The 22,441-nt window shown below is 41.1% G+C and overlaps 6 protein-coding genes across 6 annotated transcripts; 2 read left to right on the top strand and 4 right to left on the bottom strand.

Annotated features, from left to right (window-relative positions):
• Positions 1–9: 9 nt before the first annotated feature.
• Positions 10–1,071, bottom strand: LOC103976139 (uncharacterized). The gene is made up of 3 exons (XM_009391341.3): positions 833–1,071; positions 512–768; positions 10–439 (listed from the first exon to the last, which is right to left on the bottom strand). Exons 1-3 carry the CDS (start codon positions 983–985, stop codon positions 160–162), a joined length of 690 nt encoding a protein of 229 aa, XP_009389616.1. The 5' UTR covers positions 986–1,071; the 3' UTR covers positions 10–159.
• Positions 1,072–2,213: 1,142 nt separating this feature from the next.
• On the bottom strand, positions 2,214–5,491 carry LOC103976140 (UDP-glucuronic acid decarboxylase 2). Its single transcript, XM_009391342.3, has 6 exons — positions 4,701–5,491; positions 4,015–4,162; positions 3,680–3,759; positions 3,502–3,585; positions 3,308–3,382; positions 2,214–2,820 (listed from the first exon to the last, which is right to left on the bottom strand). Exons 1-6 carry the CDS (start codon positions 5,472–5,474, stop codon positions 2,494–2,496), a joined length of 1,488 nt encoding a protein of 495 aa, XP_009389617.2. The 5' UTR covers positions 5,475–5,491; the 3' UTR covers positions 2,214–2,493.
• A 1,145-nt stretch (positions 5,492–6,636) lies between these two features.
• LOC135599032 (probable U6 snRNA-associated Sm-like protein LSm4) lies at positions 6,637–10,604 on the bottom strand. The gene is made up of 7 exons (XM_065093685.1): positions 10,420–10,604; positions 10,294–10,335; positions 10,102–10,200; positions 9,917–9,994; positions 7,649–7,691; positions 6,956–7,117; positions 6,637–6,868 (listed from the first exon to the last, which is right to left on the bottom strand). The coding sequence occupies exons 1-7, from the start codon at positions 10,420–10,422 to the stop codon at positions 6,846–6,848; spliced, it is 450 nt and encodes a 149-aa protein (XP_064949757.1). The 5' UTR covers positions 10,423–10,604; the 3' UTR covers positions 6,637–6,845.
• A 747-nt stretch (positions 10,605–11,351) lies between these two features.
• On the bottom strand, positions 11,352–15,010 carry LOC135599027 (uncharacterized). The gene is made up of 7 exons (XM_065093667.1): positions 14,488–15,010; positions 14,107–14,184; positions 13,884–14,026; positions 12,843–12,913; positions 12,569–12,664; positions 11,861–11,953; positions 11,352–11,736 (listed from the first exon to the last, which is right to left on the bottom strand). Exons 1-7 carry the CDS (start codon positions 14,926–14,928, stop codon positions 11,654–11,656), a joined length of 1,005 nt encoding a protein of 334 aa, XP_064949739.1. The 5' UTR covers positions 14,929–15,010; the 3' UTR covers positions 11,352–11,653.
• A 2,904-nt stretch (positions 15,011–17,914) lies between these two features.
• LOC135612621 (UPF0496 protein 1-like) lies at positions 17,915–19,004 on the top strand. The gene has a single exon (XM_065109114.1). It carries the CDS (start codon positions 17,951–17,953, stop codon positions 18,905–18,907), a length of 957 nt encoding a protein of 318 aa, XP_064965186.1. The 5' UTR covers positions 17,915–17,950; the 3' UTR covers positions 18,908–19,004.
• A 187-nt stretch (positions 19,005–19,191) lies between these two features.
• Positions 19,192–21,883, top strand: LOC103976144 (small ribosomal subunit protein uS4y). Its single transcript, XM_009391345.3, has 3 exons — positions 19,192–19,344; positions 19,601–19,982; positions 21,532–21,883. The coding sequence occupies exons 1-3, from the start codon at positions 19,317–19,319 to the stop codon at positions 21,713–21,715; spliced, it is 594 nt and encodes a 197-aa protein (XP_009389620.1). The 5' UTR covers positions 19,192–19,316; the 3' UTR covers positions 21,716–21,883.
• Positions 21,884–22,441: the final 558 nt, after the last annotated feature.

Genomic DNA, 22,441 nt, shown 5'->3' with positions numbered 1-22,441 from the left:
CTTCGACAACAAAGCTAATCAGCACATTTACATGATCAAATTAGTGTTCAGAACCCCATCGGAAAATGGATTCAAGACGAAGAGTTAAGCTGAAGCTCAAGCAGAGGTCGAAGTCTTATGAGTGGTCTGGTGATCTCCTTCTTGTGCGGTGTCCGGTGCTTATGGTGCGCTCGTCGGAGGAAACGGGTGCGGGTGATGCACATGAGCGGTGCCTCGCAGCATGTTGTCCTCTTGCTGGTGTAGTCTCTGCGCCTGCAGCGCCGTCAGATACAGACCAACTCCGAGGAGGACAGTGCTCAGCCCGAAGATTCCCGCTGCTGCAAATAGCCCCGGCCTGATCACATGGCAGTCCGGCTTTGGCTGCCTCCACTGGCTTACATGGCCGGACTCCACGCCGATGCCGATGAGCAGCAGCGCCTCAGCAATGCTGAAGCAGATCCTGCGCTCGCACGAGTTGTAAGGAGCGAACGAAGCAGATCTACAGCTAGAGAACAAACGAATGGGTTCTCACCAGGTCGCGAGGAAGAGGGCGCAGGTTTGCCATCGACCGGTGGACGACAGCGTGCGTGGATCGTCTGGGAGCGGCCAAGCGGCCGGTGCCGGGCGGCTGGGACACGTGACTGCCACCATCATGTAGGCGTGCTCGGCGAACATCGCCACCGCGAACAGGAGGAACGCGCACACGGCGCAAGCCAGCGGCGTGCGCCCGCTGCCGGTGTAGACGCACTCGTAGCTCCTGCTGCCGTCGCTCAACCGATACCATGTGGCCTGTGGACAAAACGCCACCATGAATCAAGAACTGTTCGAGGAATCCGACTGGCATGGAGGTTACCTCGGAGCGGGAGGCCTCGGCGGCGAGGCAAAGGACGAAGCCGGAGAGACCGCAGAGCACGGAGAGGAGGACGAGGAAGAGGGCGATCCGGTTGCCGATGTCAGTGCGCCAGGGGGTCCTCAGGGACGACAGGTCTGCGTGCGTGATGGCCATGGCGGGGGAGTTCGAAGGACTGGCTTGGAAGGGGACCAGAACGAGGGGATATAGACGTGAGAAAGCTCCGGCTGGGAGACGAAGGGAGGAATCCATGCATGGCTTTGCTTCCTGCTTAAGGCGGCTGCGTTGCGTGGTACAGAGAGATTCCCGAGCTTTAATGCACAGTCTCTCTCTGTGTCGCGTATGTACATATCAATGAAACCGCATATCGATCTTCTTTCCATGTCGGGATCACAAAAACTAGGCTTTCTGCATGACGAAAAAGACAGGTTGAAAGGGAAGCTAGTGATTTAGCAGATGGAGAACAAAGTGGAAGGAGAGGATTAAAGCAAAGGATGCAGGAAATGATTTAGCAGGAAAAGTTCCTCAATTTTCGGAAATTACTTAAAGGGCTCCTACTTTCATTTTTATTGGAGAATATTTTTCCTTTCTCTCCTTTAATTTCAAACACATTTTTGAAGGGTCAGAGAAGAATGTGTGTCATTTTTATACCAGACTTGAAGCAGAGGTGATGCAGATGTCAATTAGCTGAAAAAAGCCCCCTAAATATTGAGAAATTACTTCAATATTCATCTTCATATCAGGTTTTTTTTTATTTTTTTAATAAAAAGATATTTATATATCTCTAATGATTAGCACATGAGACAATTAATTACATATTACTTTTTATAATTAAATATTTATTATCTCGATCTTTTTATTTTTAAAAATTATATTGGGATTGTTATACTTATGAAAGTAAAACATTTAATTTTATTTCTCCTCGTGTCAAATACTATAGAATTTACCACTGAACACGTACTGACTCTATTATATTTCGATTTACTATTAAGTACATATAATATTTTCGACAATAGAATCGATGACATGAGAAAAATAAGATTAAATATTTTACTTTCGAAAATATATATTCTAATATAATTTTTGAGAGTATAAAAATCGAAATGGTAAAGATAACTAATTATATGAGTTAATCTATAATTAGCTTGCACAAAAATGAATCAAAATATATTCTCTTTATCCAACGATTTTTTTCTGTTATTTTCTCTCATATTTGTTCTCCCTCTTCCTTTTTTTTTTTTTTTTCCTTTCCTGGTTTATAAGCATGTTATGCTTGGTAAGATGTCTTTCCTGTTGTTCTTTGAGGAATATGCAGTATCAACTTATCCCATCGAATCACAAAGCAGAGAACAGAACCAAGCCATATTAGCTGCAAACAAAGAAATACTGATGACATTTGAACACCTGTATTCGATTCACATAAGCACAAAAATGAAAACCAGGTTCGATCTGTAAAGAAAAAGAAAAACAAACAATAATGACGAGAAACATATGACTAAGGGACAGGAAGTGGTGCAATGCACAGCTAACTCTTCTCAGCCCTCGGTGATAATAGTACATTGAAGAATTGAAGGACAACAATGAAAACAAAAGTTGATCTTTCACTTCTTTTGACTCAAAAATGCAAGTCTTATGATCCATCTTTGCATATTGTGAGCGACCCTTTAGATGGATCTGCTGTCAGCGGTGGTGGTTGGATTGTTGTCAGCTTGGTCACCAAAGATACGCTTGCGGAAATCAGTGACCATGAGAGGGAGGCCATCACTGAGGGAGACCTTTGGTTCCCAGCCAAGTAGCTCTTTGGCTCGTGTGATGTCAGGTTTGCGCTTGTGGGGATCGTCTGCTGTGTTTGGTCGGAATTCTATCTTGGCATTGGGGTCAATTGTATCCTGCACTACCTTTGCAAGCTCCAGCATGGTGAATTCTCCAGGGTTCCCCAGGTTGAATGGACCGACATTCTCACCCTCCATCAACTTAATCAGCCCCTCCACCTGTGTTTTTTGTTTTCTTGGTTAATTTTCAAGTCACCAAAATAAGCATGAGATTGTCAAAGATTTGTTCCCTACTATTGTCAATTCCTCTTCCAAACATTCTCATCGACAATTAGGATTCACTTCTAACAGTCTAACTTTGGATTTTTTTTTTTCCTGAAAAATGATTGTGGGGTTCAAACATGGACGATGATGTTGTTTAACTGACCCCACAGAGTAACTTAATATTGGCTCACTCTCTAGATCTAGTAATTTGGTCTCTATACATGAATGTAGTAACTGAATGTCCAAATGCTCTCTGGATCCACCCCTACCAGCTACATGAACTTTGGTACTTAGGGATCCTTTTCGGTCGAACATGCATCATTATCAGCAAGATCGGAATCTCCTATGTTCTAGTATTGCTAGATTCATCAATAGGTACAAACAATAAACAAATGGTACTAAATGAATAACTAGAAGAAGTGATATAGAAAGAGGAACCTACCAGATCAGAGACATACTGAAAGCTCCTGGTTTGCTTTCCATCCCCATAAACTGTCAATGGCTCCTTCCTCAAGGCCTAAATCATTTTATCAAAGTTTGAATGACATCATCTCATATGCCAAACCAAGGCATCTCATTCATAATCAGAACTACTTGCTAACAATTTATAAGTAGATAATAGGAGCCGCATCATACCTGGGCAACAAAATTGCTCACAACGCGACCATCATCAATGCACATCCGAGGTCCATAAGTGTTGAAGATACGAGCAATTCTCACCTGTAATCCATGAATATCCCAAAAGAATGATTTTTTTTTTAAATTGATTCCACAACAAAGTTATCGCAACACAGTTTAGTTATCGATCGATGACCTCAAGTTGGGCACCACGATGGTAATCCATGGTCAAAGTCTCTGCAGTTCGCTTGCCTTCGTCGTAGCAGCTCCTAACACCTGTGATTGGCAAACACACAAATGAAACATAAGCAATATATGATACCATGTTTTGTTCCACCATCCAGGTGAAGTCAGCCACTGGAAACGATCCACACCAAATGTTTTGTTCCAACCCAACCTAGAACAATTCTTCCTTTTAAAAAGCAATCAAATTATGGAGTTGCTACCATAGGAGGCATCATTTCCAGACGAAGACTTCTCAGAGGCAAACAAGAGATGGATCACAAAAGAGATTGATGGAAAGGGCCATACCGATGGGATTAACATTGCCCCAGTAGGTCTCTACTTGTGGGTGTTGCAAGGGATCACCATAAACCTCACTGGTGCTTGTGAGGAGAAATCTGGCTCCTACTCTCTTGGCCAGGCCCAGCATGTTGAGAGTTCCCACAACATTGGTCTTGTGAACTCACGGAACAAAGACTGAATGAATTAAGGCATTCAACAAGCAAAATCTTGCGCCTTCTTCTACCCCTTTATTCTATTTGCTTCATAATCTCTAACCACTGATCAAACAGAGTTCTAATGGATGTGAAAAATGTATAGACCAAGCTAATTAGCCCAACAAGAATCAATCTTGTTTGCTTCAAGGAATCAAATGCCCACCACAGCAGCAACAAATGGAGCTGAAGGAAACAAACTTTAGTCAATGACAAATCAAAAATTACAAAATATATGGTTTTAGCAGAGGGAAAAAAAATCACCTTTCAATGAAGATATAAGACCAGACCAAGAAAAGGACCAAAAGAATAGGAACCTTGACGATAATATGCAAATGGAAGGAATCGAAACTCGAATGACGTTAGAAGACAGAAAGAAATTGCAGCCTCGTGAGAATCCATGAAAGAAAACCGAGAACCAATTCAAAAGAAGCAATCCTCAATCTATAATAGCTAATATATAAAGCGATCTAGCTGGGGAAGAGGTCAGCAAAAGGATATGATCGTCTTCACAGGATTGAACTTGTAGTGGACTGGCGACGCCGGACACGCAAGGTGGTAGATCTGATCCACCTCCAAGAGTAGCGGCTCCACCACGTCATGGCGGATGAGCTCGAAGTTGGGGTTCCCGAGGTGGTGCATCACGTTCTCCTTCTGCCCCGTGAAGAAGTTGTCCACCACGATGACGCTGTCCCCTCTCTCGATCAAGCGGTCCACCAGATGGCTCCCCACGAACCCGGCGCCCCCGGTGACCACGATGCGGAGCCCCTTCCGCTTCAGTCCCAGCGGCACCCTTCCCCCGACGAACCTTCTCTCGAGCGCCATCCGGTACCCGCCATGCACCGCTGGCATCGACGACAACCGGGCGAGGTCCACCGCGAGGTGGGCACCGGCGGTGGAAGGGCCGGTGTAGGGAGGAGCGAAGACGAAGAACACGGAGGCCAGAGCCACGCCGACAAGCACGAAGAGGAGGCGCTGCTCGCCGAGGAGGTATCGGAGCGGGCGGGGCAGGCAAAGGAACCTCTTTTCGGGCTTGGGGGAGTTCGCCCCGGCGTCGTCCGCCGGCAGGGCTTCGCGGCCGCGGTAGGTGAGCTCGGAGCCCATCGAAGTCCCGAGAGAGAGACAGAAAAGAGACTTCCGGGCGCTGCACGCCAGATGGCGACGGGGGCTCGTGGTCTTCGAGCAGGAGGGGAAGCCATAAAAAGGAGCATTTTGTAGAGACGGAGCAGGAGGGGGTGTAAAAGTAATTTCATCACAACGAGATGAGTTAACCATCCCAAATGACGTATTTATCCTCGGAGAATCTTCGGCGAGTGGATCATCGGGTAATTATTTTGAACTAACAAGGATTTATATGGTATCTTAACAAACTTCCCTCCTTTATTATCCCATTATTACGAAAATACCCACATCTTTGTGGTCATATATATATATATGCCCACATTTTCCTACAATTACGAAAATACCCACATCTTGTGTTACTTATTGGAGGAAGACAGGTAACAATTTTTGATGCTGTTGAGCCTCTGGGTAGGGGTGTTCTCTTACAAAGGCAGCTAAGGCGGTTAATATAAAGGCATTATTATTCTGTAGAGTGGTCAACATTAGCAACTTGGGCATGGAGTGGCTTCATCAAAAAAATATATATGTATATGTCATGGGTGCAAGAGGAGACAATATTTGAATTGGTCAGCTTGGTTGGTGGATGGATGATGAGAATTGTGGCAAATGAGAAGGATGACAAGCACCAAATATTCTCTTTATTTATGAGAATAAAACTACGTACATTGATCATTTAGAATCTTGTTCACTGGATAATCTCTTCTTATTTTTGCTTAATTTATTTATTCATGAAACAAATTAAATGTATTCATCATCAACAAATATAATAAACATAATAAATTTAATTTAATTCAAACATTCATCACTGAATAGTCAGCTCAAACTACATTGTAGTTATCATGACTTTCTTCCTCTATAAGAGAACCAAATCCAGTATACCAATAACCTTTTCTTTATTTTGCAAGACTCAAGAGTTAATGCTTCATAAAAACACATCCTCGATTATATAGAACAAAGACTTTCAATAACACAAACAGATTCTACTTCTCGCTAGTAATTCTCATGGAAGAGAATTAGCTTAGTGCTGCTGATTTAAAAGTGTGGTGCAAATATCCACCGCATCGGGGGCTACTCCCGTCGGTGTGGCAGTGCCGCTGCAGCGGCCACGGCTCCAACGAGTTACATGCAGGCCATCAAATTACGATACCACACTAAATCTAACAAGGGCTGCAGAGAGAAACTTCCGTGGTTGCTCAAGCAATTACATGATAGCTGGTCTACATGTTTACTATGCTATGGTGGGTTTTGGTGGTAATATGATAAGCAAGCAATTCTTATGTGGCAAAGGCAGAAGATTTGCATTCATGATCACAAGTTTAGGAACACAATTAAATACTTAAGGTTTCATAAACTAAAATCAGGCGACCACATACGTCAAACTATAGTGATGCAGCAAAAGATTCACAAAGTCCACAACGACATCCGAGTTCACTCTTGAGATTAAACTATGGAACAAAACAATAAGCCCTTAAAAACCTGGCATTTGCTTTAACAGTAGATGGCAATCTCCAGAGCTGACTTGTATCACCCACGGCCGCGCCCTCCACCTGAGTTAGTGAGCAGATTTAGGGGTAGATTTGGTTTGACATCCAGTTAACCACTAACTACATGAACAACACTGGTGAATGCTTTACCTCTAGCACCGCCACCTTTACCACCAGCTCCGCCCCGGCCACGACCACCACCACCTCTGCCGCTTCCATCATCTTGACCACGTCCAATGCCCTTGGCAGGCCTCCCGCTGTTGTCTTCTCTACCTCTTCCCCTTCCTCGGCCAACACCGGGTGGCTTCCTGTCTGCAGTAAGAACATCCAAGAATTGTAAGCAGTCTAAAATGATTCAAACATGATGATACACGAGTAACTTAAGATGACATGCATCTGTAAGGAAACATTCCAGTGATTAAGAGACAACGTAAGGTGGTTAAGTCTTCCCGTAAACACCTAGTACGGTGTTATGTAATGCAAAAAAAATGAAGACGACATGCCTTCACAATGTAGATACAACTAAAATGACTGCTAACGATTCAGTACAAGTTGAAGCTAAGAATTCAGCCAACCAGTGGTAAATTGAACTTTCAGGATGCACTTAGACAAATAATAAAGGCTAAACAAGAAACTAGAATTGAGGACCCCAAAGAGCAGCATTATCAATTTCTTTGTTAAATGTGTTTCAATCTTTGGTGTATGATTGGTAGGGTGAACATATGTATCATAGTTATGGAAGTAAATATTCTCATATCATGAATTAACATAGGCAAACCAGTTTCTCGTGGTAGCTTAAGTTTGCTAATAATATTATATGCACCAAGGATCCACACAAATTACCTGTACGACTCTTGGTGGTTTCCTCTTGAACCTTGTCAATCACCTAAAACAGCAGAAGGTTTACAATCAGTCAAATAAGCAATGGAGAGGGAATTACAGAAATCATGAAATGATTTTCTTGAGGCAAGCCAAAAGCATTCTAACAATCGAAAATGTCACAAAGTGCCTATTGCAGATACTTGCATCGGCAAATACATATAACTGTCAAGGAACCTCATCCAGAAAAGCAACAAAAGGGAAACCATAGTCCTTCTCATAATCATACTTATATTGCATTTTTTTTTTTAAGTAGACCTTCTTTAGGTAAAATAGATAGCTCTGATTCAACCTAAGGAATCTTACAAATCTCTGGAAGTAAAATATATACCCTTCTGGAAGTCAAATGGAACTTCCAGAAAGAAACATACAAAGAAGGATCAGAGATAACTCTAAGCACATTTTAATTACAACAAGATTCTTCTACTGCATCAGTTTCAAATATTGTCTTCTGGATGTCCAAGTCATTTGGACCACTAACTGATCTGAGTGATGTAATGGCAGACTGATATAATGTTTCCTCTCCCAAAGCGACTTTTGATAGTTACTTTAGTTTGCTTTGATATTTAATAGCGAGTACGATATAGAACTTGATAAAAAAATATCCTAGGTGATGATTTATCATTTCTTAGCAAACTAGTCCCAACTAATGGAATTATCACAGGAGTGATGCTCCATAAAATCAATCTTCAATATTATTCAGAAAATATGTTGGCAAAAATATGTCCATTTGGTTTTCATGGTTGAATATTTTTCTTCAAACGATGAATTGAAATTTTAAATTGGCATTATTTGCACCTCATTTTTTTTTCCAAATTTGGATTCTATACCTAGTCCGGGTCATACATTTCTAGACTTCCCAAGAACAATGAGATCATCCAACATTTCCTCAGTATGTCAGATTGCTCCAAAGAAGAATACGTAGTTCCTTTCAGTACCTCTACAATATCAATGTCTCATCTTACGATCATGCATAGTCTAACCGAGAATCAATTTACTTGGAATTGCTGCCATGCAACCTTATTTCTCAAGGTATGCAAAATATGTGGGCTCCAAGCCTTAAAAGATCAGAGGTAGTTAAACAATAACTTTAAATATATTACCAATTTGATTTGTTTTCTCAGCATCTCATTTAATAAAGGATACAAATGATTTGGGTGTTGATTTGGAGGAAGTGACGGCACATAAATACTGAGCAGACCTCAAACTTTGCATACAAATGATTTGACTGATAAAAGACTTAAAAGACCAGAAGAGATCTATCAAGCAGCTCAATAGACAGAACATAAGTTAAACAAAAGGAAATCTCTGTCAGAAGCTCAGTATTGAATCAAAAAATATAAATTCTCAAAAGCCTTAGTCAGATTTATAGAATTGCCATAGAGGTCTCCCTTAAAAGCACCAGAAGGGCAGTCACTGAAGTGCTTCAGACATGCTGAAACCAAGCACATAGTCTCAACATGACCCAAGAGAACCGATATTACAGAAGTTTCACTGTCCATAAACATGGTGATTTTCCTCATGGGGGTGATCGGTCTAGCTAGAAAAGAGGCTGAATTAATAGAACAAAGTATATAACTTTTGTATATAAAATGAATATATAATGTCTAGATTTAATATTTTATTAACCTAGTGGCCCGATGTGATTTGACCATTGACACTGCGATCAGAGGAACTGTTGGGTTGATGTCTACTCGAATATTATATCTGTGCCTCCGCCTCATCCTCATCATCATTCTCTTTCTCTACCCATGCTAGTTTTACAGCTTTGCAGTTGCCATCGAGGCCATGATCGAGGTGGAGAACCCTATAATTTGCTGAAATCTGGCTTTAGTTTCCATCACTAGGATTATATAAAATAATTTATAATCCTATATTAGACATATAAGTATACAATCAAAAACATTTTGTAAGCTGTATATATCCAAATGGCTTTGATGTGTAAATTTTTGCATATTCCAGTTGTGGAAAAATTATAAAGAGAAACTAGCACAGATAACATGAACTCCTCTACAAATTTCTAGACAATATCCACCATGTTGCTAACATAAGCTAGATTAAGAACAGGTTATTCAATCAGCATCGACTTCTATGTCGACTTAGTGTTCAATTTTAATGCTTCCATGTGGACTTCATCTATAATATTTATAACATGGCCAGATTAAAGGATAGGAGACAGCTAAGCGTTGTATTGACCTAAAGAAAGATCGAACCAACGCTCATGATGCATACCTCATCAGGAACTCGAAGATACTTAATGGTATTCCCACGAATATAACATTCTGGCATCCTCCAAAATCGATCACCATCCTACAACCAGAACGACATCCTATAAGAAGCATAAATATGAGCAAGTCCATCATATATACCACAATCGAACGAACAAAATAGACAGACAAAAAGGGGAAAACTTTTACCTTTGAGGTACAAATGACCTCACGGAGGTGGATATTCATCCAGGTATCGCAGTTCACCAAGTGCCCATTGTAAGTCTCCCCATTCTTCAACTCCACCAGCTGTCCCATCGCGGTACGATCATCAGAACACCACATTAAACAAGAACAGAACGACCAGTTACTAGAGAAGATAAAGACACTGTATCCTCTTACCATGGGATGCCCTTGTGCTGTCTTCAGAAGCGATAGCGGAAGCTGCAAAGTAGCATCAATAGGTCAAATGGAAGACCCGGTAAAGAAAAAACTCGCCAAAAGAAAACGGATACACGAGAAATTTACCATCTTTCCGAGATACGAAGGTTAAATCAGCGACAGATGGTAAGAAAAAGAGATTGAAACGATCAGACGCGCAAACGATCCGGCGATCGCCGAAGGGTGACCGAGGTAATCAAGGTCCGGGGCCAAGAACCCTAGATTGAGGGCGAGACCCTAACTTGGATCGGCGATGTGGTGCCCTATGAGGGCCACACAGTGGTGTCTATCAAAGAGAATCCGGATCCGGATTCAGATCCGAGTCCGACAAGGAGCGGATGAATCCTACAAAGACCTGACTCGTACTTAAGCTCGACATAAAAGTAATTTGGTCCATAAAAATAATTGAATAATATTTGTTATATAATTGATCATGTTTAAGTCAAATCTAACTTTGAAATAAATGGAGCTCGAGAGTATAAATACAATATTCATATAATAGAAATTAGTTGATCCGATCTATAAAAAGACACTTGATTTTTAATTAACTTAAAAGAAATTATAAAATGGTTATATCTTTCCAAATTCATGATAAGTAGTCATCAAATAAAATAAAATAAAATAAAATTCTTTGCAACATCAAATTTACATATTTATGTCTCATATATATATATATATATATATATATATATATATATATATATATATATATATATATATATATACATAGAAAAAAGACACTTGCCAGAAATTGTAAGATAAAATTTTATTTTGATTATAAATTTAAATAATAATAATAATAAAATCATAAAGCTCAGAGTATCTCAGTCTGACCATTCAAACAACATCTTAAATATCAGAATGAGAATTTATAAGATAACTAGGTGGATTAATTGAATTTGTCAGCTAGGGCAGATTAATCTCTGCATAGAGCCAATTGCATAACAAAGATCAAATCAATATACTCAGTAACTTGGGAAAAGAACTGAAGAATGAGAACAACCAATGGAACTCATACCTCACTTCATAATTAGAGACCAATTATGCCTCCAATGAAATTAAGCCATTGAATTATTGATGATAACTTCAGGAATTTCAACTCACCAACATAACGGTCTGTCATCATTTCATTTCATACATGTCTGAACACCCACATAACCTTTTTTAGCATAGGAGTAACACAGCTAAAACAATCGGCCGACCATGCTGGAGCATGTATCAAAATAGATTGTTTGAATATAATAGAACCAGACGAATAGATCTTATCAAGAGAATGTCTTTTTAAAAGCCATTTGAGGGAGAAGCTTCCTCCATGGAAATTTTAGCATATGAAAATTCTGTCGCCAGAAATGACATTAACATCATTCAAGTAATTGACATCGGCCACATGGTCCCCAAAATCATCTGATCAGAACAAAGGAACCCAGATTAATCACCCAAAGTATAACCTGAGTTATGAAAATGAACAAAGCTTTGCAATGACAATAGAAACTAGAACTAGGAGAAAAGATGAAAGGAGGAAACTAACCTTCGTATATCGTCCTCACAATATCCACATATTCTGGTACTAGTTCCTTGTATATAATACCTTCAGGATGAGCATCCAGGACCACCAACACACCTAAACCCATATACAACTAGTTCAGTGTGGAGGAACTTCAATTTAGTCAATTATTTCCCTTCAACATCGCATTATTCTTATGAAGTTTCAGAGGGACAAAAATTATTCTACTGACATAGACTCTTCCTCAAGTGGACACACTCGTGGCACTGCACAAGATTTCTTGATTTTCTTTCTTTGGCGTTATATCGAGTTAGTCATGCCTCCTGTATACTATTGAAGTACATAGTCACACTTTAGTTTGGCTCTTCCAGGTCATCTCAAGTTCCGCCAATGGATACTAATTATATATCTATTGTATTCTCATAGAATTGCATGGTCAACTATAGAGCCAAAGTTTGATTTGCCCCACAGAGTCTAAAGGACTAATGAACTATGAAAATTGCTTTAGCGTATGAGGAGTTGGACCAGTAATAAAGGAAATTATGTCGAGATATTAACTAAGTCCAACCTAGTGTACATCCTCCCCACTGACAAAGATAACATGCCAATAATTTCAGAACTAAGAGGCAAAGGAAAATATAATCCGCTTGATCTTAGAAGACATTCAATTACAGAGGAACTTTTAGTGCAATTTAAACCAAGAAGTAACTGGAAGTTGGATTGAAGATATACCAGGTGCCAGCCAAGCTTCTGTGACGTCATTAGGCAGTGGTGCAAGCCATAGTATATTCCTTAGATTCATCGAATCATCATAAACCACATTTGATCCTGAAAGAGACACACAACACTTGGTAGGGTCAGAGGGTATGACCGACTTCAGAAGATCAAATAAAATAAGCAGATCGACAGTTGTAAATGTGGAAGAATTTCACCAACAGTCAGGTGATGATGAAAATAAAATGACGGGAGCTGCAATAGATGCACTAAGAGTAACTCCAAAAATTACCTCTCTGGCAATAACCCATATTATAAGGAAATGATTCTTTTTCACAGGCTGGATACTCTTTTGCATGGAACCTGCAAAGCATGATAATAAAACACAATGACCAGAAATATCCTGCTAAAAGACACTTTAATGTAACATGGAATGAATTAACATCTATAATGATGAAGTTGGTATTTTAGAAACCGCTCTCTCTCCAACATATGGACAATATAGCTAGATAAGAAGCCACAAATGACAAATAGAATCATAAATGAAGATAACAACAATGAGTATTCAAGTATTCAAAGGCATAAGAATTAACTCTGGAACACGAGCATACTTCCTACTCCCCTGCCTGTATCAAGGTTCTAAACCCTTTACCAAGGCTACATGGGTAATTAAATTGTTGTGAGAAACTTGCATGAAGAGATTCACTTGGAAAAGAATAATGATATATATAGACAAATAAACAGTCATAAAGCCGAAAATTTTCAAATTTAAATGCATATTAGAAGTTGAGACTTAACGAAGCAATTTGCAGTTTGCTTCTCTGCAATAATATATCAAAAACTAACATGCCACACTGCCTTTTCAAAAATCTAAAGATAAAGCACATCAAATTATACAATGTGTACTTTAATAGATAAATTTTCAATTTTTCTATACCACCGGTGTTCGCAGCCCCAGTTGCATTATCAAGGCGGAGTAGTAGTTACATATTTATTTAACGATTTGCAGCAGCAGCTTTCCCTACAAAGTTTGTGAAGAAAAGAGAAATTGATTGGAGAAACAAACTCACTTGTTAAAGCTCCCCTAAAACCTGATCATACTGCCTTAGACAGATGTGTTGAATATAGTAAATAAATCCAATTGTAACATTTTTAATACCGAGACAACTCAACCAGCTACGGAGTCTCTTCACTGACTGTGTTGCTGTTGATAATACACGGTAAGCAGGTCACTGAGATGATTGGAATATGAGATATATTGCACCGAGGCATTATATAGATTCCAATGTAACAAAACAGATGAGTTAACTTAGATGCTCATTTTTCAACTCACAGCATGCCAAGCCTTCCAGAGTCAGTGGCAACGAAGAGGTGCCCATGAAACAAGTCATATCGACTGAGAGACACGTTTAAGCCCACAGAAGGTCCTCTCTCCGCAATCAGTTCAAACAAGAAGGCAAAATATGTATTTAATTCCTGTTCAAAATGTTCAAACATTTCACCACTGCTTACAGATCAGAATAAAGAAAGTGGAACAATCAGTTGACATTTCTTACCATGTTTGCAAAACGGTACCCATACGGAGTTCTTGTCAACTGACATTTATCTTTCTTCAAGCCCTCCACATCAGGCACCTAGGAAATCAGACTGACTTCAAGTCAAATTTCCGCCTGCTATTATTCATTCGAAGTTCACAAAGGTTGACCAAACAGATAACTTATTTAGACATATAGGAAAGGATGAATCATTCAAAAACCATACTTTTAGGGCTCAATTGGTATGAGAATTTCACTGAGATCATTGTGATATTACAAGATTTAAACCAATAAATATGCTTAACTTGAATCGACAACACAAAAAATTTAGTAAAAGGATCGATTTCTATCACATAACAAAAGTAAAGATGAAATTCTCTAATATAACATAACCGGACTCACAGGCAACGGAGTGGGATCCAGCGCCATCTGGATCACTGACGGGTCGCCACCAGAGTCGACGGCGAGCCGGGCCAGCTCCATCACCGGCTCTGGCGGCCACCACACCATGTCGTCGGCATCGTGGCGCAGGCGGAGGTGCTTGTTCTCCTTTACGGGAGTGGCGGAGGAAAAAGGGACGAGGAAGCGGAGGCAGGAGCGGAGCCCCCGGGCCTCCGATGCGGGCACCTTCCCGGCGTCATGCGCGGATCCGAGGAGGGCGAGGAGGTGGGCGGCGGTGGTCCGGGGGGCGGAGGAGGAGGCGGCCTTGAGAGAGAGGAAAGATGAGATCTTGGGAAAGGGAGTGAAAAAATGAGGAGAGGAAGCCGCGAGGGTTAAGGAGAAGGAGAAGGCGAAAGAGATGGAGAACGCGAGCTTGACGGGGATGGAAGAGCCGCCCGTCATTTCCTCCCCGCCCGGGAATAGATCAGCGAAGCGAGTCAGAATCGGCTTCTTCGCCGCCCCGTTAACAAGTCCGCGTCGACTCGGGTCCCCTCGAATCGAGTTACATTTACTAAACAGCCACTATTAATTATTATTATTATTATTATTATTATTATGTAAATTGCTTGATGTTTTCTTTATTTCGAATAATCGATTTTTATTATTCGAAATAATTTAAATCAGTCTTTTTTTTAACGAGTTTAATTTTTAAACATGTAAAAAAATTCGCTATCCGATTATGATATTTTGTATGCAGCGTAAACAACAACCGAAATTGAGAGCATAAAATTGACGGGGGAATAAATTGAAGTTTGACTATTCTCGGTCTTTAATTGGCCTGACTCACTCTCGAAGCTTTACTCGAGTCAAAGGAATCACACCCGACGTTGGTCTAAGCACAAGTTGATATCATCGTATTGGAGATTCAGAAGTAGATTCCATAAATTCAAAGAGGGCTGGACGATCCGAAACTTCTTTCCAAATTCCACGAGTTAATCGATCATTTCTTTTATTCTATTATACACTTAAAACTCAAAAATCCTTGCAGCAAAAAACTTTCAATTTTTTACCCTCACGTTTCATAAGATAATTAATAAAAAATGATAAGAAAATGAAAGTAATCTTGTAGTGAAAACCAACTTTTTAAATATATCTACTGATAGGAAATATTTTAGCCATTGAGGAGCCCGCGTGAAACGACTCAACATGTGTCGTCTCATAGGGAGTGAAATCAATTGTACATGATTGATTTCATGTTGCGCGGAACCGAATAGATCGACACCACAAGGTAGAAATCCAAATGAGCTAACTCGCACGATAAAGAACGCATGGGTCGGTCGATCATATGATCACGTTGAACGAGACAACAACAAGCATCAACGGTATACATACCTTCAAGTTACTTCTGTAAGTATAAATATCAAACTCTTAACCAGAAAAAGGGATCGAACTTCGAATGCTACAATAATCCACTTGCTAACTTAACAATCCAATGAGTCGAGTTAGAAATTCTTCCTCTCAACTTCCGTAAGGGCACACCGGAGACCTGACCAATCGAATCTCATATCGGGTCGGCCATGAACACACAGTGGAACCTCGAGATCATATTTTCAATCAATCTCACCTCCTTTTCCGCCAATGATCGACGTGGATGATCTTGCACATTCAATCCAAACCAAGATGTGCCATCTCCTTTGTCACGACATAAAGTTATATAACATCTACAAAGTTAAATATAAATACGTGATTCAAGAGAAAAAAATATATAAAGGGTCAGACTAATTGAGCTTTTATACTATTATTATCATCATAATCATTATATTATTTTCCCTATTATAAATACAAATAGAAAAAAAATAAACATCCAAATTGGTTTAAAACACAAATTGATGTGCTAAGAGTATTTCCATAAAAAAAAAATCAAAAATATTTTAACAGCTTAAAAACCATCCTTATTTAAGAGTGATACGAATAATTAAAATCACAATTTGACCTACATTATATTAAATAATTGTTTTTAAAATTACATTGAATCTTTCGATGAGATCACATCTAAAAACAACAATTATGGGCCTCTGCATTCACTTCCTAAAACTTAAGTATTAGTTTTATCGATCATATCCATGCATTTTCACTACAATTCTAGAATCTATTTGTAATCCATGACTATTTGACCTGCTTAAATCACATTAAATCATTAGTTAATCGAATACAAAAACAATTACATGGAGTGAATTCGATGAAGAATCCCAAAACTAATCCAATCAACGAAACTATGCTTTTCTCTCTCTCTCTTTGTTTTTTTTGGGTTGAATTGTGATGGAACAGTCGTTCAAACTAAAGTTGTCGCTCTATGTGGTCAACAGGAAAGCGGAAAGAAAACTCAGAAGTAATTTTAGGCGAAGTAGCTTGTCACCTTTCCTCCCTCGGGAGAGGAAACTTCTTTGGAAGTGCCTTGATGTCAAACTACCAAATATTAGCCTGCAAATTGCATTTGGTATCGAAGTCAATCAATGGTTAAAATCTAATGTAAGAGACGAGAAGAGAGAGAGAGAGAGAGAGGAAACCTCATTCCCTGGACGCATCATCCACCATGCTTCTTGGAATATTGAGGAGCTTCCTCCACCAACTTGCTTTGCCATGCCAGCATTGCGATGGACGGAGAAGAAGAAATGTCCTTAGTCAATGGTGTCAGTCAAAGATCCCTGAGAAGAAGATACCGCCATATACTATTCTCGAGGAGCATTACAATATACTTGCTGAGTCATACTGTTCCCATCACGATGTTTGATTTCCTACTCACCGTTGGATCTCGGTATTGGGAATGATGCCAAGATTAAACGTATTTTTTTGTGGCATCACAATTTCTCTTTGGTCTTTTGGGAGGTTGATAATATCTTCCCCATACAAGACGTTAAGTGAATGATGTATTTTTGTTCGAAATCATGAAAATAATCAATATTTAAGATCATTCAACAACTCAATGCTTCATCAATAGCATTCATCGAGCATTGCTTATGAAATACCATGAGCTTTCCATGTCAGCGACATGTACGAAAAAGTCCATAGCGCTCCCAATGAGCTGAAAACAGAAGATTTCTTGCAATTTTCCGTGTAATCTCCTCCGGATCCTTCCCTCGCCCAGCTGTCACAAGACTAACCCCCGTGGAAACTTTCCATGCAACGTCTGCTGCAGTGGATCCCACGTAGAATTTTACGTGTAATTTCCTGGTAGAAACGATACGTAAAACTTCACATGCAATTTCCTCGTAATCTCCGCTACTGTGCAAACTACAGCCGCTAGATAATGGACAGGTGGCCCCTTCGCCGTGTTTGATCGTTGCCACGTCGATGTGCATGAAAGCTTGTGGTGTTTTGTTGGATCTAATCTCCAAGCTATAAATCTTTTTTGATTGGAGGTTGAGTCGAGCAATGGTGAGAGCTTCAACATTCGGATCCTCAATCTTCTCGTGAGTCGAGCTTTATGGGCTGCTCCTCCACCAAGCTCCGCAGCTCCGCCGCCGCCGACCACCACGCCCTCGAGCTGAAGAAGGTGATTCAGAGGAATCCGGAGCTCGCAGCGTTCGCCAAGGAGTACCCAGAATCCATTCTACCCGCCATCAAGAGCGGCCTGGACGACCTCGATCGATGCCTCGGCAAAGTCCTCTCGGGAGTCAGTATCATCCACGCCGCGATCGACCACTATGAGGAGGAGGAGAAGAGGAAGCATCAGCAGCACCGCCGGAACAAAAAGAAAAAGAAGGCCGACAGGAAGGAGAAGCATGCCTACTCCAAAACCGTCGCCAAGCTGCAGGAGCTCGAGCGGGCCGGCCACCCGTTCGCCGGCCTGAACGTCAAGGAGCCGCAGCGTGCGCTCAGCAAACTCAGGGAGACGATGGACTGGCTTCGGGACAGGAAGAAGGAGATCAAAGCGGCGCTGCGCTCCACCAAGCGGTGGCGGAAGTTCTGGGAAGTCGTCTTCACCGCCACCTTCATCGGGTTGCTCGTCTGCTCCGTCGTTCTGGCGGCCACGGTGGCGGCGCCCGTGGCCATCACCGCCGGGACCGCCGGTGCGACGGCGATAAAGGCGGTGGAGCCGTGGTTCAACTCCTTGTGGGATGGGCGGGAGACGGCCCTGAGGGACGAGAAGGAGGTGGTGAAGATGATGCTCGACGAGGAGCTCTCAGTGCACGAGCTCGACAGCATTCGATCCCTCGTGGTGAAGCTGTGGACCGACGTCGAAACGCTGATGAAGAAGGTGGAGTTCGTACTGCAGCAGGAGGACGAGGAGGCCATGGAGGTAGGGATGACGGAGCTGAAGAAAAAGATGGAGGCTACCGACGTGAAAGGCTGCATCATGTTCTTGAAGGAGAAGGTGGATGCATGCAAAAAGGAGATCCAACCTTCAAAGTCCAAGTTCCTAAAGATAACCAGGGATTAGTGATGTTGATCTCTTCCTTCTCTTCGTATGCGTGAAGCTTATACGTTCTTAGACATTCCTGTTCATGTACAGATATTGATGTTTCAGCCTCTTATCGACCGTGTGTATTATGCAAGAATATAATAACCATTTACGGTCAAACAGTACGTAAGATCGTCTTTGTTGTGCCGTTTTTGAGAATATAAATTGATCGAGGTCTTATATGCAAATATTCAGCTGGCAAGCCCAAAAGGCCCGAAACCCGAAACGAGCGGTTGCGGATCAGAGACCCGTATGTGTCGGCCCGCGCTTAGGGTTAGGGTTGTGGAATTGTACATATAAGGGCTCTCCAGCGTAGTCGATCGCCGCCTCCCTCCGGATATCTTTGAATCGATCGTGCGCCAGAGGCGGCTTTGGAGGGGAAGCAACCATGGTTCACGTCAGTTTCTACAGGAATTGTATGTCGTACTTGTCCTTTTTCGTCCTGGAGTCCCTTGATCTTTGAAAAATTTATCGATCCTTAACTTTCTTGTTATTCAGTCCTCAAATGGATCCAATTCTTTCTAGGGTTTATGGTTTACCTGATGATTATTGCGACCCTGAGTTCGTTTCTTTTCTCAAAATTGATTTGGATTTTACGGTGTACAATTCTTATTATGGTAGCGTGATTATGAATTGGATCTGCTAACCCTGGCTAAATTGGGGTCTTTGCAGATGGGAAGACTTTTAAGAAGCCCCGTCGTCCCTACGAGAAGGAGCGGCTCGATGCGGAGCTGAAGCTGGTGGGTGAGTATGGGCTCCGCTGCAAGCGGGAGCTCTGGAGGGTCCAGTACGCGCTGAGCCGAATTCGTAATGCTGCAAGGGATCTTCTCACGCTCGACGAGAAGAACCCTCGTCGGATTTTTGAGGGAGAGGCCCTCCTCCGCCGGATGAACCGCTATGGGCTGCTCGAGGAAGGCCAGAACAAGCTCGATTACGTCCTGGCTCTCACAGTAGAGAACTTCCTGGAGCGCCGTCTGCAGACTCTTGTCTTCAAGTCGGGGATGGCGAAGTCCATCCACCATGCCAGAGTCCTGATCAGGCAGCGCCACATCAGGTATATACGTTATTTGAGGCAGTAACCAAAACCATTTCCATGCATATTTGCTGGTCTCTCTATGACCTATCATGATTCATGATTTTTTTTTAACATGATTATATTGACCTATGCTTGCCGATAACCAACAATATGTTGTCTTCGGAATGCTGGATTAAATTAATCGTATTGCGTTTGATGAGATATTTGGGCATGTTACAAAAAACTTGTAGTTGTTATTAGCAGTCATGTGAGATGGGATCTATGCAGTCACTAATAGACACTGTATCATCTAGATGTATGTATGTCTGTCTTTTACCAGCTTGCCTAAACTCCCTTTAGTGGTGCTTAAGTTTCATAGCCCTATAGCAATATTGTTCGAGGACCAATTCGAATCATAACCACCAACATAGGCTTTTTGACACAGATTGCTTGTTCTCCGGTTGTGAGTGTTGGAACTTTAGGACTCCTGTGGTATGCTTTCCTTCTGCACGTTACGATACTTATTTTGTCGTCTTTATATCTATTTTGTTTGATTGTTGCTAGTCAGAAATTGTAGCATTAGCATCTATTCTCTTCTTATGAGTGAGAAAAGAAGTTTATAATTAACCTGAGACCCAATTGACTAACAATTATCGGTTCTACCTAGTCCCTTGTTCACCATGGATTAGATGCTAGTTAATCACTGGTGGACTAAAGTACCAAAACTGTAGTGGTGCTTTGTGTAATGATGTTGATGAATACTATGGATTCATGAGGTAGTCAGTGAAAGTGTCATCATCATTGTTGTGCGAACATGCCCATAGTCAAACTGTCAAGTCGAAGCAAAAGTTTGGAAGGTTTAGCAGAAAATTGATAACGTTTGGAGTCACGACTATCAACTTGACATCATTGTGTTGATGCCCGATGCCTTGCAAGAAAATTTAAGCAAGAGACGGATTGCCTAGAAGCATATAAAGGGCAGTTTGTGTAATCATGAAATTGTGGTATCGATTTATATAGTATGCCTAAAAAATTAAAATTGAATGCTGATGTTGTGTTGCAACACGGAAGAATATTATAATTTCTTGATGTTAGTTTATGCATGTCTTACCGTCATCTCTGTTCAAGTCATGCCCATTGTTAAGATGTGTTGTACAATTTAGAGTTTAGAAGCCTCAGCAAAATATTGACAAAGTCTCATGAGTATCAACCTGATGTCATCCTGCTTTAGGTTTATTCAGATGTCTTTGAAGGAAAATCTAGGATAGAGGGGGATTTCTGAAGGCTTGTAGAGGGTAGCTGGTCCAGTGGATGAATGTGTTGTATTGATGTATGCTGTATGGTAAGATGGAGATGCTCGGAAATCTGGAAGGAACCTTCTAATTTGAATGACAGCCAGTGCACTGGATGAGTGTTAATGGACGTTGTGATTTTGCCCTTTTGTCCAATTGTTCGATGTTAGGGTTTAATCTCGAAGTTGTCAAAGGCACCATCTGCACCGTTACAGGCTGGTTTCTAGTCTTGCATTCTCGTACTGTTTCTGCAATTTACTTATTGGTCTGTGCACCTCTCTCGACCATCCTTGCAGAGTCGGGAGGCAAGTGGTTAACATCCCGTCGTTCATGGTGAGGGTGGACTCTGCAAAGCACATCGACTTCTCTCTCACAAGTCCATTTGGTGGTGGGCGCCCCGGGAGGGTGAAGAGAAAGAATCAAAAGGCCGCAGCAAAGAAGGCAGCCGGTGGCGACGGCGATGAGGATGACGAGGAATGAGCAATATGCATTTGCGGTATTCCAAATCTAGGAGCCTTTATTTGTTTCAGACTTGAGTTTGTTATCCGCTATCTGATCATTTTGTAGAAGTATTAGCTCATAAAATTTGCCACATTATTGTTAAAAATGCTTCTAAATTTTAATATCGTGGATTTTGACATTTGTTTATGGATTTATTTTGGCTTCACTAATTTATGAGTGACTAGACCATCTTCTGATGTGAGAAGCTTATTCTGTGTCGTATATGAACAAGCTGAATATATCACGTGATATATACAATAAATATAAGCTGGAACAATTTAGGGTTGATTACATGGTTGAGTCTACTAGGAAGTCATGTTTCTAGTAATAATTATTTTATATATTTTGATTATAATATCAATAATGAGAATATGTCTATACGATTTTTCTACTAATTCTATGTTCCGAGTCAATTATGGCAACTGCCACTAAGAATCATTGATGAAGTCATTTAAGGTCAACATAAAACTTGGTGAACTATGGGTTTGGATGACGCTGTAAACAGCTCGTAGAAGCTTCTCCATAGGCCTCTTTTGCGATGATCATAGTCAACACAGCATCTTGTTAACGCCAACGAAGTATAGCCAGCTAAGCTTGTATGACCATATGACTCGGTCTCCCATTCTCGTCTCTGTAACTTCGAATGCCAAGTACACCACAGCTCCAACCACCGCAACGCCGCCACGAGCTCAAAACAACGTACGC

This window comes from Musa acuminata, chromosome BXJ1-2, assembly GCF_036884655.1.
Source record: "Musa acuminata AAA Group cultivar baxijiao chromosome BXJ1-2, Cavendish_Baxijiao_AAA, whole genome shotgun sequence".
NCBI lineage: Eukaryota > Viridiplantae > Streptophyta > Magnoliopsida > Zingiberales > Musaceae > Musa > Musa acuminata.
This window is presented reverse-complemented; position numbering and strand designations above follow the sequence as displayed.